Raw genomic sequence first — 19232 nt, 5'->3', positions numbered from 1 at the left:
GCAGCCTCAAGTAGCTGCCCCAATCGTATGAGTGTGTGTTTTCCTAACATGCCCTCCAGTTTCGCACATTCAGTGGAGATTTTTTTTTTTTTTTTGCCCTGAACGGTCAGAAATTTGAGATACACTGTCAGAGAGTGAAGTGTAAAAGCACGAATACTGCGGTGCTGCACCCCCATCTTTCCTGTGATTTCCTGGCAGAGGTAGCGCGACGCTATCTTCTGTTTCCTTAAACGTATCAGGTGCAGGGTGTCGTCGGGGCCAACCGATACGTTGCTATGCGTTGTTCAGCCTGAATGTCTTCGAGAAGTTTTTGAAATGCTATAGCGTTTAGCGTCGCTGCCCGACTGGTCGGACGCCATAGATGCGTGCGTCGCAAGGATTAGCTATGGCGAGTGCGCTGCCACAAGGCTGTAAGCCTTATGCCGCAAACTGAAGCTATAGTAAGGGGCCCTAATTTACCTTCATTTGTCAAGCAGCCGCACGGTATACGAGATCAGTGTTGCTGGAAGCCACTCACGTGGACCCTTCAAGTAGTTTTCAAGGACAACCGGGACGGGTTCCTGTTGTCGCTGCTATACGCCGTCTCATCAACCATCGGGTGGGCACGAAAAGCCTAAGCCGGGAGCCAACGTTTCGAGCAGGAGACTTGCCTTAATCGTTGCCATTGTCCAAACGTTAGCTCCCTTATAGTGCTTTGCTCGTTCGCCCATTGTTGAACGGGTGAAGTTTCAATCATTCTGCGAAACCGTTTGGCAACGAATCTGGATGCATTTTTAATGCGCGCGCGTTAGTTGATATCGGCAGATGAAAGTGATGCGCTGGTGTCTACGCCTACACTCACCCTCTGTATGCGGATGGCGTTTTCGATAGCAAATTCGTAAGCCTTCATGTTGGCGGCTTCCTGGTCTGCACTGAAGTTTTCAATTGGGTGTTCGTTCTGGAAAAAAAAAGGAAAAAAGAAAAAAAACGCTTGCAATCATTTCGCAGACTACTGGTACGTACAGCCGTATTATTAATTCCTAAATCCTGCGAAGTTAAGTGACTGCAGGGTATACGTCTGAGTTGTACATTTGATTGAGAAGAATTCAGAACATCGAGAGTGGGGCCGGTCTATTAGTTCGGAGGTGGTAGTGTGTTGGCCCAGTGTAGCAACTGAAATGCTTGTGTTTGCATGCACGAGCGTATAACTAAACGGAAGCTGTAACACCAGCGCACGCATGCACCAGGTAACGCAGGCACGCTAAAACTAAAAATAAAAAAAAAAAGATAATTCTGGAGTTTTACGGGCTGTGCGCTCAGGATCAAGCCCATGACCTTGCGCTCGGTTGCAAGGCCTACTGAGGCACTGTGTGTAAACATGTGGACGCGCTCACACGCAAGCACACATATGCACACAAAGAACATTGGAGCGCTTTGCCTGGCCGTTCGTTAAGCGCACTACTTAAGACGATACAGATGGCCTACGGAATGGCACTTACCTAACAACCAGCAGCGCGCAATGGGCACTGACATACGGGTCAGAAGTTAACTTTAGCGTCTGCTAAAGGTCAATATACAGGAGGGCGACCAGGATAGCTTTGTAGCCGGTAAAATACTTAAACGTGGTACTTCCAGGTCCAAGTCAATTGTATAGTCAAAATTTGGTTTACCGTAACCCGATTCAACAAAACTTTCAATTTAACGAAATACTTTCGATTCCTCTGTACAGAGGAATCGAAAGCACTTCGTTAAATGAATATATGTGTACACATTTACTCATAAAGCGACATATGCGTTGAAAAAGTAACGAAGTGAATTCAACGTCTCGCCCAATTTGACGAAGCGGACATTAGCGGCAAAAAAAGAAAAAAAAATGAAATGAAATGCATAATCGACAAATTGACAAAAAGTCACTAATTAAATACTTAACTAACTGCCTTATGGCCCATATTGCAATTTACAAATTCTAGCGGGTGAGACTGCAAGGCACATCCAGTTGAAAATGATTGCGCGAATTGCACCAGTTGCGAGATATGCGCCGTCAAACTTGCGGTGAAAATGTACTGTCGTTCCAATTACTTTCTTAAGAAACTGTCCTTTTATGCACTGAAGCACAAAAGTAGCTGGAACGCCAATGCATTTCTCCGCAAAGTTCGGGAATTTCGGGAAAGTTCGGGAAACCGGTGTCATCCTTAGAATTATTTCCAGGTGGGTCCGCCTTGCGAACTCCCCGACTAGAATGTGTGAATTGCAATATGTGCCCTAAGGTAATTAGCAAAAACCTAATTAGTGATTTTAATCAATTAGTCGATTGTGCATTTGAATTTTTTGCACAAGTAATGCCCGCTTCTTCGAGTAGACCAGTTCAAGGGCTAGAATTGTGCTATCTACCACAGGCAATTCTTACAAATTTTGGAAGTCTTCGCTGAAACAACCGGTATCACCAGCTGTAGGGGCATGTACTTAAACAGAAGCTTGCTTCTGAGCGTATCTCCTATTGAAATACATGCAAATACGTACACGTGAAACGAAGAAACAGTCAAGACATCCACTAAACGAATTTCAATTAAATTCGTTGTCTTTAGGAGCCAAAGCCGAACTCTACCGACTGTAGAAAGCATTACTTTTATTTAAGGCATGAGTTCTAAGAAAAGTGCAAAAAAGTTAAAAATGAGCAGTGTTCAAATAAGCGGTGACGCTACAGCCAACGGCTCGACAAGGGGGACTTATCATCAACGGGGCGAAAATCGATAAATTAAAAACAAAAACAAGAAGGAACAGCTTTTGACACACGAAGTTTGCAATTCCCTAATACTGTACCGAAAACGGATATTGCATTTGTGCAGCAAAACCTAGTCAAATTCGGTACTGTGTGCGCCAAGAAAAACGATTTCACCGTTAATTTCGATAGAAGTTCCAGAGCTAAAGCTTTCACTTTATTGGCGATTTTCTCTTCTCTCTGTTACGTATGGACGTCCTGAGACTCATATCATGAAAACTAGAGGCTTTTACAACTTCTGTCAGCGAATATAGAGACGTGCCTAGCACTTTTAATTTATTCCACTTAGATTTCAGCTATAATAGGACAATTTTTGCCAATATTTTTCCCTTGCCTAAATGGAACGACGTTCCGCACAAAAACACAGAATATGCGGAATGACGTCCCAAGACATTCATTCATTCATTTTACTTCTGCATTTTATACACGAGAAATGCAGGCAATAAGAAAAAAAAAAGTAAAAATAAACGCTTCTTCTATGACAGCTTGACGAGATCCACGCACGTAGCCAGGCATATGCTAGCAGACAGTTCTTAAAACAGATTTAGAATTGTTTGGCTTTTAATTGCACGTAATATCTTGGGGGTCCTTGAGATTTAATGTGAAACGCCGTTCAGTTCTGATAAGAACAATATTTGCGAACGAAGAAATGAACGTTCACAGCTAGAGCCTAAGCTGAACTAGGTTAAGAGTGTGGCTACGCACGGTCACAACAGGCGTGTCGCTATAACCCGCAACGGCCATATATATATAATGGGCGAGGCCGCCCACCTATAGACCTCACACACGCCGGTGGCACACATGTACGCACGCACACCGACTCCGTCGGCGTCCCTCATGGCGGCCAGCTGCACGGCGGTCGACCCCTTGGCCGACTGCTTGCGCAGGTCGGTGACGTAGGTGCGCCCGGTGACCCAGCGCCAGTCGACGGGTACGAAGCGCGCCTCGGCGCGCTCGGCGTGCGCCGCCACGCGCGACGTGTGGCGCAGGTAGCGCAGCGCGTTGCGCAGCGTCAGCCGCTCCAGCTCCGAGTCGCTCACGTAGCCTGCGGCGAAAGCGACGTTGCGCGCTGCACATAGGAACGCGGGCACCGCGGCAACAAAAATAACATCGAAGAGGCTGGCGATATGGGCTTGTTGGTCGGCCGTCATTGAAAGGTATGGCGCAACGAAACAAGGAAGGCGAGACTGGTAGGTAGCAATCGCGAGTATCGCTAACGGGTCGGACATTGCAGCCCAGGCTGGCCACGAGCATCTCTAGAGCTGTAGTCACGGGTGAGAACTACGCACAAAAGATAACAAAAAAAGAAAGGAGCCAGGTTGGAAGAGAAGGACAAGCGCTAACTATCAACGACGAAAATTTACTTCCGGGATTGGTCATACTTATACCCTCAAACAACCACGTGCACAGCTATGATATCAACCACGAAGATACGTGATGACTATGGCGGATAAGGATGTCCGATCCCGGAAGCAAATTTTCGTTGTTGATAGCGTTTGTCTTCGCCTTCGTTTCTTCTTGTGTCCATGTCTTGTTGCGCTGTACAGGTACCTCTTAAGAAAAATCGAATCCTTCGGTAGACGATGTTGTCAACTATATATAAGTTCGTTGATGTACGAGGGAGACCTATTCGGGAGGTGAGGGGGGGGGGGCGTAACTTGTGAAAGTTTGACCGCTACGTTAACGACACTCGGGGTTTGCCGAGCAGCTCGGTTATTCCAATAGATGTGTAGGTATGCCGTAGGAACACGTAGGTGTTCGCGACGCAGATTCGGCGCGTCCTGTAATATTTGCGCGGGAAAACGGAAGCGGCCGGGAAGGCTCGCTCTTGCAGAACCTGGGTTGTCGCAGTTCGCGAACTTACCGATGAATGTCAAGATGTTTTCGAACAGCATCACGTTGATCAAGTCGACCAAAACCATGGCGCTTGCGACGTGGACGATTCCCTGCGGAAAAGGAAATCGATAATGATGAATGAGACTGTAACCGGAGGAGCTGATTATTGTACCGCAAGTTTCTGATAACGAGTGCACTTTGCATTGCTATATACCTGACCGCAGAGCCCAATTACATTTACAAAACACTTTTCTAATTCGAGCTGTAGCTGAAAGTAATTCTTAAACTTTAAAATTCCCGAACACGCTTCAGCATCGAGGAAAATTTAAACAACTGAATCACACTTATTTCTGGCCTTGGCATTTGTACAAAAAACAGCGAAATGGCGTTCGAGTTAAAGCTTAATTATTATAGCCACGATTAGTCAGTAATTGTTTCGTCGAACTGTCTGCAACTGAACACTTGCTCCAGGAAATAAGAAACATTGCTATGGGCTATGCGTAAACTCTCGGGCTTAATTTAGAAATTTGAGATATCAAATTCAACCAGATACGATACGTGGGAAAATGCAGCGTTAAGTGACTGCTTGTGTAATAGGGATGGAGTAAAGTGGGGGGACGTACATTTAAGTTATAGTCCAGTTTCATTTCGTATACGTTTGGCTCGGAGAGGCCATTTATAAAAAAGCGGGGGGGGGGGAGGGGAGTAGGGTTATCCGAAGTGAGAACGGTCCAGCACGGACAGCACCAGTTGAAGAGGGGTGTTGTAGTGAGGACGCGCTTCTGTTTAGTTTCACGAGAGAGTGCTCGTACCCGCGTGGCTTCCCCGATGGACACTTTGAGCAGTCGCAGGTAGTGGACGGCCAGGAAGATGCGGTAGGAGCCGCGCATTCCCAGCCAGATGAGGATCAACGCCTGTGCGAGGCGCGACGAAGAGCGCACCGACGACAGGAACGGCAGCATGCACACCACCGACACGGCGCTGCACGGTCGCAGTATTATTATTGCTCGTTATGCACGCGCACGGAGCAGTGAACTATACGGTGAAGCGGGGCTGACTGACTAAGCACTCTTTTTACCTTTCCACCAGTATATGCAAAACCCAATGCGTTGGGTCCTCATTTACCGCTGTATGAATATAAGGCAACACGCTATAGTGAAACATGGGCGATGTGGTTTCTGCGCTATTTCCAGAAGCCAAATCTTCCATATACGGGCAAACATTCTCCCATTTCTATTTGTCCAAGAAGCGCTCCAGCGAGCCTCCTGGGGATCACCTTTTCACCCTTTGAGCAGCGGGGGTATAAAACAAATGATGTCCTTGGAGCCAACGTTTCGACAGGGGAACTTGACGTCCTGACGAAGGGACGTCCCTCTTGTCGAAGCGTTGGCTCCACTATTCGACCTCTGTCGATTGCTTCGTCTCCATGTCCTTCTGTGAATATCTGTCTTGTTCGCCTTTCACACATTTTGTAATAGTGCCTTCTTGCGTCCTTCATATTTGCAGCACTGGATATGATCGCTACATTGACCTTTCAACCCTGCTTTCAAACGCCCCCCCACTCCTTCTTTTCGCTCTCCGTCTCCTATATTCTGTCTTTCTCGTTCGCTCTCTGATCTTGCTTCCCACTGTCACTTCCTGCTGCAAGCGTATAGTGCATGCCAATCTGAGTCAGTGCTTGCGTGTAGGTTCTGTCCAGCGCACTGACCATGACCACCTAGTGTCTCCATATACTATAGCTGTTTCTTTTTATGCTGAGTACTTAAATATCATACATAGACTCTGCCGTTTTTGTAAACAGGCTAAGCGGCTATACACTGTTTTTCCATGGGTGTCGCCATATTGCGTAGGCAGTGGCGCCATCTATGGGCAGTCGGCATGCTGGCTTGGGCGAGCGCTCCGTGTCGTATATGCCATGGCATGTATATACTCGGCGGCAGTTCCTGGTCGTTCTTTTCTCGCTCGCGCGGTCTGCTTAGTCTGGCGTGGCGTCTCCTACGTGGCAAAAAGTTCTGCGAGACGTACGGAAGTGGTTTAAGACGGCATGGCCGCAGCTGCTGCTGGCGTTGAGGCGTGCGGAGCACCCAGCGCGATGTGCGCGCGCGTGTGTGAGCCTGCATTACGCCTCGGAGATCGGATGTGTATTTCTGAAAATTTGTTTCAGGAACGTGACCTTACTACAGCATTCTCACTGTAATTCTAAACTGTGGTTTAGCAGCAATGAGAAGTTACAAAACATGTGACGATTCTAACAGCGTGTGTACCATTCTCCTGATGGTTATAAGCTGTGCTGCTTACTTTGACAAGCGTGCCAATTGTTGCCGGTAGATACACAGCGCGACTACCTTGTTTGTTGGACGAGGTTTCCGCCCACAAATAAAATAGCTTTGGTCAGCAATAACTGCACAGTAATAACCGTAGTAATACCGTACAGTGTGAGTCGCACGTGTCGAGTGGTCGAGCGGCCGGCTGAACATTGCGCGAGGGTCCGAGACACTGGTAGATGCTGTGTTATATAGAGGTGTTCGTTCTATATAGCGCATGGTCCAAGCACGTGGCCCGATCATGCGAGGACTTATTGCGGCGTTGGCGATTGTTTTTCTTTTTCCCTTCTTTTTAGCGAAATTAAAGAATGAAAGCCAATGCGTGTTTTTCCCCCCCACTTTTGTTCGTCCCGTCCTCTACGACGCACACACCCGTCTTATGGAAATTGCGTCCTCACAGAAAGCGGTCGGATTCTTCTTATGCGATCGCCTTTAGATACAATGCCTCAAGGCAATTCCGAAGCACAAAGCTTACATGTATCACCATAGTTTACCAATCGCAGTGATCACTTTGCTCCACAATGTCATGGGCATCATACAGGAAGCTGACGTAGATCTTGTATTGTGATTTCAAGTATTCCTAGACTTGGAAGTGCATGAGAACGATGTCGGTGGCTGGCGCAAATGCTTTATAACGATTGGCGCTTAGGTGTTTCGGAGTTTCATTCGGTTGGCGGTACACGAGCATTTTATGTTTTAGTTCCAAAGCCAAGCGATCAGAGAGTGAGAACATTTTTCAATTCACGCTGGCAATTCACAGACACCGGTCGAGAGAAAACCGATTCAAATACCACGGCTGACGATTCGCGTCGCATTTTTGCCCAGCCAATAGAAACTTCCACATGCTGTAGCCACCGCTGCATCTAAAGGCTACACAGTGGTTGTTTGACGACTTCGTATGGACTGACAACGTGTAAATTCGACAGACAACGAGCAAAATACATCTCCGAATCGCAGCACGCGACGGCAGCACATTCACGCAGCGCTGCGCCGGCACGCACAAGGCGGAGAGGAGGAAAGGCTCGCCGCGCGCCCTTACGTCCTCGCCCCATGAAAATGTTTATGGGCGGACCTAAGCAGCAACCAACATTTCAACAAAAATTGGCTAACCTCGCGAGATATCCGTTTCCAAAACGTGCTAATAAATGCTTCGGCGTTTCACTTAAGATCGCCTCGAAATGTTAGAGGCGCTCTTTCTGGGAAAGTGGAACGCTATTGTATTTCCTTGCTCATTTTGAAGTCACGCGCCGCGACAGTGGTGCTAGTCTTAGGATTCATGCTGAGCAGACACGACTCCACTGCATCTCGGCTTCAATTTAGCATTTACGTGTGCCATAAATTAGCAATTGAGAAATTATTTCGCCAAATCGTCGTTGAAAATTTTCTCGCTGCTAATGCCTGCCCAGCCAGGAAGCCTATCAGCAAAATATGGCAGGAGCCTCTAGATCTGACAGTTGTCTCTTCGTGTTCTACATAAAAACGAGACACCTGGTACATATAGGAACACCATGACCCCCTGCCTCCAACCGCTTTCCTCGGTGGCTACGGCGATGCGTGACTCAGCCATGTGCTCTGCACATGGTCGCCCCCACGTCACTGTGAACAATGGTGGCTTCATCGGGCTCGGCCTTCACATACTTAAGCCCTCTTGCTATAGCTTGCTTTGTTCCTTTTTTTTTCCAGATGCTGCTCGCGCTCCATGGCGTCAACATCGGTCGAAAGTTGAGTTCGTTCCCTCCACTCGTTTTTTTTTTGCAGCATACTTGCACAGCAAGTACAGCGGTTTGTACGATTCTCTCCCCAAGCAACGTGCACCTGGAAAGTCGGGACACCTGGCCGGGAGTAGGCTGCTTATTGTGCCCGTCTTATAAACCGGTGGGTGTCTGATGGTGGGGATTGAACCTTGCACATCCTAACACCCAAGCCGGGGGTACAACCCACTGGGCCACAGCTGCAGTTATCAGACCATTATCAAGCCACGGCTAGAATGGAGACGTCATATTTTTATTCGTTCCAACATATGTGTTGATGGATGTTCCAAAGCAGAGAGGATTGAATGCCATTGAGGCATTTCGACTTATACTGTATGACCTTCTACACTGACAGCAGACGCTGTGGGGCAGCAATGTGGCCACGCAGGAAGGTGTTCTATCCGTACAGGATCTCAAACATGCGCAAGGTGCTTGTACACACAGATCTTAGGAGCGAAGTGCTAAGGCAAATAAACAACCGCGATATCACAATCAGTAAACGCTTAATGTAACAAGCGTATGCGCATGTAAATCCTTGTTGTATGTATGTCCCCTTTCTTAATTAAATGCGTTTTTTACGAGTAGCGTAGCTGTTGGCGTATTCTTTGTCTACGCTACATTTCTCATGTGAGCACGTTTTGTTCCTGTGCCCGAAACGGCGTTCAGCGATCGGTGATGTTGGTAGATGATCACCAATGAAGTATTCCTTTTGTGCTTAATGACGGCTTCCTTCCACTCACCGGGACGCGACGGCTACCAGATATGTCAACAACGATGTGCTTATGTCGGCGGCGTTCACATTGGGCGTTATCTCGTGGCCGATATAGAGGGCACACAACAGCAGCGATATCACCTCGCTGGTATCATGGAGCACCTCCCAGTACCTGCATGAAAAGGTGAAACCTATTGAGGATACCAATCTATTACACCGCTCCGGCTGTTAAGTATGGTTTAGGCGCATGTCTGTTCAAAGGGAAAATGCGGGGACCGAGACACGGCCGGAATGGAGTACACATGCGCGCTCCAGTTCAACCGTGGCCGAGTGCATAGCATCAGAGATTGGAAGACACGCACTGTTTGATCTCGGAGGCCATATAAGGTGATCGCCACTGGAATATGAACACTCTTTCTCTATACCGTCTATGCACTGGGAGGGGTAGAGGGAGAGGGTAAGTGATTGCTTCCTATCGCTGCAACTACGAGAGCGCTTCGAGCATGCCCTCTCTAGAGTTAATTACTGCATATGCGACCAAAGGTACCTTCGGTAGCATGTACAGTAACTATAGCCCTCTCTTCCTCGATTGAATAAGCTGAGCCGTTCCCCCTAGAGAGCTCGTATTGCTTAAATACCTGGAATGTGTTGCTAAATGCTACCCTAACACTCAATGAAAATTTAATGGCCGTGTATCTTGCAGTCACAGCTATAACGCACAGAACGTTGTATCCGTAAGTTTTTTTTTTTTTTTTTTTGCTAGGAAGCGCAGAAAGCGATGCACAGGTGTGAATAAATGAATCATAATATTTGCTAGGATCAAGAATAACAAAAACAAGTATTTTAAATACAAAGACCAGCCTTTACAACAGTGTTAGTGGTAAACAATGACAACACTTCTGGGCTTACATTGTTATTAGTATCCCGAATTCAGCCGGCCTCACTGCTTCAACTCTAACAAAACTCTAACAGTATTGCACATAAAGAACCTAAATAAGTAAGAGGCAGTACTTGATATAAACTCCAAAAGAATGTATTAAAGTTCAAAGTTTCAAAGGTGTCACCAGTATGAAATGCTTTCGCTTTGGCTTGATAGGTCAAACAAACAAAATTTGCTCTGTTATACCAGTGTCACACGGTGACCTTTGATCGCGATCAGGTCCGATACGAACAGAGCTCGATCCGGATCGGGTCCTGCTACACGGTTACTTTCGATCGCGGTCCTGCCCGATCCGGATACAGGCGATCGCGATTCGTGAAACGCGATCGACCCTCGTGATCACGGTCGTAGGCTGACGACCACTTACACCTGTGAGTTCCAGACGATCAGCAGGAGAGGATAGCCTTACCCACAGTGACAGAAACAATAACGTTTTGTAAAGAAAGGTGCTTTATATTACAATTTTTACCGCTTATAAGACCATCCGATATGCGCTGTAGACCAATTTGGACCTACCCTAGTATACTATGGAGGCCCGAACTCGATCTGGGTCATTGTTGGGCCGTGTAGGAGCAATCATTGTCGATCGCGATAAAGAAATTAGATGTTCGACTGCCTTTTCAAAAAAACATCGCACTTGTTTCCCGCACCGTTAAAAACTCAGGCCTTGTACAATGAGATACAAGCGTCTCTTGCTCATGCAAAAGGTTTTACAAAGAACTTCTCGTCTTGTTCGTCATCACGATAGTGACACAAACATCGCACAAAGATACCAAAACGCTAGCAGTATAGCCACCTACACACACCAAGCATGAATAAGCAACAAGACATGGTAGAGTTGGAGAACGTTCGCGTAGAAATGACAGTTCTTCAACTACATTTCGAAGAACATATGCAGTCGCTCCTTCGGTGTCTTCGTCTGGCACATTCGCGTGTTTTGACAGCAGTGTTTTTTTTTTCTTCTTCACAATGTCATCCGAAGTCGCTGCCACGGCATTTCCGAGCAGCGCGTTTTCTTTTTCTTTCGCACATAATAATTAGATCTCAGAACAGTCCCTGTATGAGATAAATGTTGAATTTCATATAGTGAGGATACAGTTGACGTCTTTTCTCAGCAGTCTTCACTGTGACCCCTTTGGTGAGAAGCAGGGCAGTGCATGTTTTCTTTGTGAGGATTCTGATAGACGCCATGAGACTAAACAATCTAGAATTTTTCGTAAGGTAGCTGCAAAATTCATTTAGTAGCCGCTATGTAGTCGGTGTCTTCCCGCTTGGAGATGGGCATTTCGCAATTAATTACATTGTATGCGATACATTTGATGTCGAACCGTTCCTTCGTAGCTATCATTAAGTTGATTGTGCGCACTACCTGAAAGCTAATAGAGCAGAGGTGCCTCGCGAGTTCTGGAGCTGTTCCAGCGCAGCAATGTCTTTCAGCGAGCACGGCTTCACAGCAGGCAGCATGCACTTCTGCTGCTGCAAAGTGGATACGTGCTCTTTCGTAGAGTTTTTCTGGCCAATTTTGTGCTGTTTTTCTTGTGGTGAATGATCGTAGAGCTAGTGCATAAATGTTCCACCGATGACGTATGCCTCTACCATCTGTGAGTTCATGCTCGAGATATCGACTGCAAACATTTTTGAGGACGTGACAGGTAGAGCGTTGAAAAATGATTAGTTCATTGTGATGAGCTAGGATGCTTTACTGAAATTTATTGCTTCACCGATCTCTGTTCTATTAAGCATGGCGTTTCCAAAGTAATTATCAGAAAAGTAGCGAATGTCTACCAAGCCGCATGTCGTCAAGAGCGAAAAATACGTTTTTGTTACGCGCAAACGTGTCTCTGCCGCTGAGCTGTTCGGAGAATCATTAGGAACGTGGTATCCTGTAAGCACTGGTTACCCTGTGGGGAACGAAACAGAGCACTCGGTTAACAAACATCCCATTCGTTCCGTGTGGCACAGTTTTCTGGCTTGTCTCTGGCGAAAAATACTATGTGAATCTTCTGATCGTAGATGCACCTTTTTTGAGTAGGTATTTTTTTCACGTGACGAACTTGTTGATGTATTTGGGCACAGCGAAAAAAAAAAACGGAATGTCAGAGCACTTCCACACGCGCACCGGACTGGTTGCTTCATTCCGCAGCAGAGGGCGGCAAGATCGAGGGCGTGGCGAGGGCTAAAACCCTTCAATCTTCCAAAAGTAGCGCCACTTAGATCTTTTCGCCACCCCACTCTCGCCGGCGTTTTCTCCGCGCTGCCTCCTGCCTTCCCAACCTCCTCCGTTCCCCCATTGGCCAATCCGTGTCACGTGGAAGTACACGGTGAGCTTTTGTATATATCTTTTTTCTTTCCAGCGCGCTCCGACCGCGACTGTCGACCCCTGTCTTAACCTGCCTAGTCTAGTTGTAGCGTTTCCTTGCCTTCTCACATCACCTTTTCCATGTATATACACGCTCCGGACCACCCCCACGCGGCGTGCAAGACAGCAGCAGCAGCAGCTACGGGAAATTTAGTCGAAGGAAGGGGCAAAGAAAGCCTCGCTTTAGAGCACCCTGTACAATGGACTCTAAAAACAGGTATTCCCCGGAGCAACTGCCCGGACAGTATACCTCTTGAGCTCGTCCTCCAGCCCAGTGGAAGTGATGAGCGTGTCGGTGCTGATCATGACGCAGAAGAATATGACGCCCAAGATGCCGCAGCCGCCGTACAACTTGAGCAGCGCGAACAGGGCGTACGACGAGGCCACGACGAACACGACCATGCTCTGAGGCTGGAAGCGGCAGCGGTGCAGCGTCGCCTTCACCAGCAACGCGCACAGCAGGCCGCATGCTCCGCTGAGCACCATGGACATGTTCATGTCCAGCAGCAGAGGAAGCACGCTGATGCCTGCGGCGATAGCGACATAAAGCGTGTGGCTCTCGCGTTCGAGGACTGTTGTAATGTATGCAGTCGGGCAGAAGTCTCACGCTCTGAGAGCTTCGTTATATACAGGGCCGCCGACTAAACTAGACAAGAAAATTCATGGAATTAGCGTCGCGCAGATTTTCTAGCGCTGTTGTTTGCACAGGACAGTCCGGCCTCATAGGAGATACCTGAATTGTATTCAATCCGGTAAAATTACAACATCGGTGCAGCAATAGCATGTGCGGCCGATATGATGCTGCAGTACAGGTATCTGTAATCTGTACGTTTTAAATCCGAGCGGGAGTTGCCATGATGGCTTGAATACAATATCAGGGGCGTGTACCCTAAGTATGGACGGCTATGTATGAATGGCCGATCACGATGCTGTCCCGTGCATGCGCATACTGCACTTTCACGACATTCCTGCTCGCAAGTGAATGCATGTCGGAGCAGCTAGGATTGTTGTGTTATTCTGCTACATGACACGGGTGTTTCAATTTGCACGACCTTGGGCAACTCTTGCTTGAAAGGATAATATTGTTTGATGCCAAAGAGATTAATTAGTGCTGCGAGGTGTTTAAAGTTTCATTTTTACTGGGAACGAGTCTTCGACAGAAAAGAAATTGAGAAGTACGTGAGTGGTACCGTCACTGTGAAATTGTTCATGTAATATATTAAGGAGGATACGTCCTAAGGAGGATACGTATCCTCTTTGCGCGACCCCAATAGCCGATATTGCCAATCTGGACTCCGGACGGGGCGTAACGGGACACACCGGCAGTTAATCAACACCTCATTAGTGGAGTTTAGGCTAGCTTCTCGCAAACAAATTGTTTCAAACCGGTTACTTCTTTGAGGCGTCTAACGGGTTTTGTTGCTGTGGTCGGTGGTGCTGGTTAAGCTCTGGCAAGGAGGGTCCGGGCGTCTATGGAGGAGGAGGGTGAATGCGGAGCCCGAGGAGAGGAGGAAGAAACGAGTAGTAGTGCCCCGCGCGCTAATGGGTTGATGCAAGCGTTGACGTCATGAGGCCGCGGTGGCGGAGTCGAAGTGGAAGCTTTGTTTGCACCGATACCGACAGTGCGCGAAATCTGCCTGTCTTTTTCTTTTCTGGTTCCAAACCACTCCACATGTCGATCCTGAATGTTGGGGAAAACTCCTCGCGAACTTTAAACCAGCTGCACTTGGAAGTTGCACTGCAACTCACTGTACTAGCATGATTCAAACGCAATCCACCTAAATTTTATTTACGACGTTCCTTTCTTTCCTGTGACGGCGATAAACGTGTGGATCGTCGCAGTGCGCGAAAAGCTGTTCTCTGAGGCGTCGTGGTAGAAGCATAGGTCTCACGTTTGTGACTCTGGGCCTGGCGGATGATGATGCTCAGCATGTCCCACGACAGGATGGCGCTCACTAAGGTCTCCACGTTCAGGATGGTGGCGATCATCGGGTGCTTGCCTGCACAGGGTTCGGAACCTCGAGTTGGGAACGCTGTCATACCTAAGCGGTCGCTGCTGAGGTCAGTGAGGAAATCAATTGGCGGCCCGTTGACACTTTTGCACATTTTCTCTAAACTTTCACCTCAAAAATTCGAAGCGACATGTGGAGAAATGAAGAAATTATCACGCGAGGATTGGAGTACTCGCACGCCACGTGCGTACGCATATCATAAAAGAAAGAAAACATCTGTTTTACTCAGCCCAAACGCTTCTGAAGTTAAGAATAGTATACCTATCAAAACGTCGAGCAGTAAAATAAGTAAGTTAATCGTACAAGGAAGACGTATCTACACAATGGCCATTCTTTTATGGTTCATTGCGATACCAAACATTTCAAACATATACGTGGTATACAGGTAAAGTCCACAATGCCAAGTTATCACAGAGCATGTAACCAGCATACAAATTAAGATTTAAAAATTCAGGCCCCCTACTCAACAAGAGAACTCTATAGCCACTCAGTCGCCGTGGCGGGTAACGTCCACCTGCAGCGAGCTCACGATTGACGTGAATTATGACGAACGGCGTATGGGAACCGGATTAAATGGTAAAACTCGGGCTTCTTCGACCTTTCCCTAAATCTAATTGAACGAACACCTTTTGTATTTCAACCCATATAATTTGATCGCCGGGGGAACGAATCAAAACCTTGACCACGTGATCAACAGGAGAACGCCACGGCTATGCTTTGCGAGGCGCACAGCGTTGCTTGCTAACCCTTAAAGAGAAAGAGATAATTTAATTGAAAGAAGGCAGAGAGCTCGGCCTGAGCTAATGCGCTCTAGCCTGCTACTCTGCACAGGGGGAGGGGGAACGGGGACATGAAGATGTGATGAGGGATGATGATGACACAGCAAGAGGGATGTGCAAAGGTGAAAGCAAGTTCAACACTCTGATGATAAACATTCACAAATATCATCCATATGAAGCCACTATCAGGTTTCGCATCAAGTCTGTAGTCACCAATTCAAGTGAACTTAAATATAGAGGCGCTAGCACGAAGCTGGTGTGTGGGTCTCTGCAACGATTCCTTTAATGTCGCCGTTGTTGCTGTATATCTATTCTCAGCATGTCAGATATGTAAGAGCAGAATAAATTATGATAACGCTCACAAACCCGAGTTATCTAAAATACAAGCAGACTTCCCATCGACTCGAATTTTCGCAGGCTGTAGGCTGCGGCTATGCCACATTTCCCTCTCTCATGTCACAGAACTGCGACGCCTAATTGCAGCAGGGCATTTATTTTACACAGCGGAAGTAGGCGTGGCATGGTTGCCAGGCCTGCTCAGCTAGCTGACGGTGTCGTTACAACTCACATCACACCTTCGCTGTCGTGTTAATTAGAGGCGATAATAAAATGGCTGTAAGACGTAATGACGCAGCTTTTTTTTTTCAGTACAGCGCTCGACATCGTTCGAACGTAAATTAACGAATGGTCTTAGTGCTGCAGACCCATGTCACGACCATTGCACGAAGCGCACGAAAAGGCCGCATCGTGTTGATGCTGTGGAAGCTTTCTATAGGGCTCGTTGCAGGGCCCCTTTAACCTGCGTTGTGCACCCCACGCCCAACCTTTCACTAGGACCAGTTAGGAAAGGCCACGAGGAGCCAGTGCTATTCTAGTACACTGCACCCGTGCATTGTGCAGACAGTGCATACCTTTGTTGAGCAGGCTGTCGGCGACGGAGACGCGCTCGGTGCAAGTCTGCAGGGCGCCCAGGATGAAGCACCAGAGTCGGCCGAACTTGTTGCGCATGATGGCCATGTTGTACTCCATCATGATGTACGTGTTGATCACTGTGTGAACGCGTGGGGGAACGCTGTTTTACCACGGACGTTATAGTCACTGTTATCTTAACCTGTCATGTGGGCAGCGATAGCTACAAAGCAGAACTGGCGTATACAACGTGCAGCACCTTCGCAGGCTGTGAATCACCGAAGATACGTATCGATTAAAAGCTCATCAAACTCGTACGGCTGTCCACCTTGCGCCAGAATGTTATCTATAAGTAAAGCCATTAGAATTCATTATAGTTTTTTGTTAATAGCATAACGGTGAGTGTTATGTGCCTGATCATCTGATGATTTAGTTTACCCTTCTGGTGTAACGTCAATATGAACTCCATAAACAATAAAACCAAGAAAAGTGCAGGTGAACAGTGGTGTCGGTTATTACTGTCAGGACTATATATACGTTATACGTATAGCCGTAAATGTTTAAAAGATGGAACAGGTCAGACAGCAGTCGCTGTAGCTCTATACAGGCTGTTTCAGCTAACTTTAGCCAGATTTTAAATATATGTCAATGCACTCTAAGACGACGCGACCAAATGCATGTTGCTCACTTATGTATGTAGTGTGTCACGCTATTTTTTGTATTTTGCATAATTAGATAATTAGTCAAGATTACCTAACCAACTTCTGAAACAACGAAGCTAGGAAGAAAATTCCAATTAGAAAGTTTCAGGGTGGTTTGCAAAACGGCCGAATAAACAGTTTTCGTCTTTTTATCTATTAAGTGTTAGTGTTCTTGAGCTTGCTGCCCATGCCCGCGAAATACAAAAAAAAAAAACACCACGTGACATGCCCGCTTGCGCGTCATGAATGCACTGCTCCCAAGCGTACCGTGCATAAACGAACATAGCATTTAGCCGGGTGTGCTGCCCGGCTTGTGAAATTATCTTTCTTTTTAAACATTCTGCGCGAACGTTTGGGACCTATCTCCTATACACCTTATTCAAGTCTCCGGTATCCAATAAACACACTTGAGAGTAATCTTTGACATCATCTATAGTTTTTAAAATTATTATTGTGATACTGTTGGGCCACAAGGCCGTTACAGCGTGGGTTTAAGGCAACACAAACACAAAATGTGCGCTACAACAATAAAATTACATCAATAAAGTTAGGTCCTGGGATGATGTGCCCTAATCGAATTTCTGTTTGCCTTCTGTCATGAAAGAGTTCTTGTACGCGACAGTGTTTATTGTACGTGGCCCCCGACACCCACCGGTGGTGCCGACAGCGAAGAGCAGAATCTCGACCAGGCAACGCCGGAAGACGTAGAAGTTGATGCCGTGCGTGGCGTGAAAGGCCAGGGCCGGCAGGAACACGACGAGCAGCTCGGACTCGCTGAAGCTGTTTGTCGCATCGGTCGCGATGCGCGTGAAGTCGGCCGTGAAGGTGTAGCCGTAGGAGCCCAGCGTCGTAAGCACGAACAGCACCAGCGTGTGCGGCAGGTGGAAGCTCCTCTCCAGGAGCTTCAGAATGCCTGCGCCGCCACCAGCGCCACCCCGTGATGTTGACGGCGGTCGCTCGCAACGTATACACCGAGCGCTGCGTCGCCCGTACGCCGCAAAAGGCTGTTTGATATTCCACGCTGAAATTTCGCACAGGTAACTGGCCTGCGTTAATACTGAGCTTTTCGTGGCGTCCGATGGGCTTAGGTGCTGTGGTCACTTGGGGTGTGGAGTGAGAGGGTGCTTCGGGGATGGCACATCGCACGGCTGTTGTTCGGCGGCGTTAGCGGAGTGGCGCGGATGCTCCGCTCTCACCATTCCGTTCCTCACAGTGCGCGAGATCCCCTTGGTTTTAACAGCGGGGTTCCGTTGTCTGATGTCACGCAGTGGGGGCAGGGGGCAGAGCGCGCGCCAGGGGAGTGGCGAGGAGAGGGGTATAGGAGCAGGTGTCTCGCCGGCGCGCGCCCTTTCGCCCCATGGGTTGCGCTCGCCACGAGCGACGGCGGGAGCTCGCACGAGAGCGGCAGCGCCGGCGTCGCGCAAATACCGAGCTTCGAGAGCGAGAAGCGCGATCAAAGGGCCAGCGGGGGGAAGCCGCTACAGCCGAGGATCGAGAACGGAAAGCCCTAGCCAAGCGACAGCAGAGGCAAGCTAAACCCCCAACCTTCGAGAGTAGGAGGCCGAGCAGAAACGTCCACGCAGAGATACTCCTCCCCAGAGGGTGCCGATGGACGGTTCAAGAGAGAATTCCTCGACCGCGACTGCGGCCACAGCTGCAAGGTGCGTGATAGACTGTGTGCTTTGATCACGACCTCACGCAGCATGCGCAGTCCGGGACCGAAGCTCGATCGAATTTAGCAAAACGACGACCATGAGAGAAAAGACCTTCATGAAAATAGCGCTAGACACGAGTTGAAACCTGGGAAAACGATCACCAGCTTCACTGCTTTGACAGCTTTCACTGAGTAGAACTGGCTTTACTTTTTCTCATTTATAAGTTATAGAATTTTCCTTATCCGTTGGTTACAGAGGTTAATCACCAGTGCGTCACGTGCTATTGTTTATAAGCATAATAAATGTTGCACTTAGGATATTTATAACAATAGAGGCTATATTTGTATTTCTGGGCGGAAGTCTGGTATCGTGAAAATGCCCCGTTACAATTGCACAAATCAGGACATGCACTCAGATATTTCGTATTTCGATATGCAATGCAATATATAACTATCCGTCAGTCATTAGCTACACAAATAAAAGTGAACGCAAACTC

The 19232-nt window shown here is 47.8% G+C and overlaps 1 protein-coding gene across 1 annotated transcript in view; it reads right to left on the bottom strand.

Annotated features, from left to right (window-relative positions):
- Positions 1-19232, bottom strand: part of LOC142574585 (sperm-specific sodium:proton exchanger-like) — a 103696-nt gene that overhangs the window by 73348 nt on the left and 11116 nt on the right. Inside the window, exons 3-11 of the mRNA XM_075683635.1 lie at positions 17734-17994; positions 16383-16520; positions 14573-14680; positions 12931-13207; positions 9410-9553; positions 5407-5575; positions 4623-4704; positions 3574-3827; positions 842-937 (exon numbers count right to left, since the gene is read on the bottom strand). Of these exons, the coding sequence (XP_075539750.1) occupies positions 842-937; positions 3574-3827; positions 4623-4704; positions 5407-5575; positions 9410-9553; positions 12931-13207; positions 14573-14680; positions 16383-16520; positions 17734-17994 (1529 nt within the window). The remainder of the gene's footprint in view (positions 1-841; positions 938-3573; positions 3828-4622; positions 4705-5406; positions 5576-9409; positions 9554-12930; positions 13208-14572; positions 14681-16382; positions 16521-17733; positions 17995-19232) is intronic.

The sequence above is a fragment of the Dermacentor variabilis genome, chromosome 3, assembly GCF_050947875.1.
Source record: "Dermacentor variabilis isolate Ectoservices chromosome 3, ASM5094787v1, whole genome shotgun sequence".
Lineage (NCBI taxonomy): Eukaryota > Metazoa > Arthropoda > Arachnida > Ixodida > Ixodidae > Dermacentor > Dermacentor variabilis.
The sequence above is the reverse complement of the archived record's forward strand: the minus strand, read 5'-3'. Positions and strand labels throughout refer to the sequence as shown.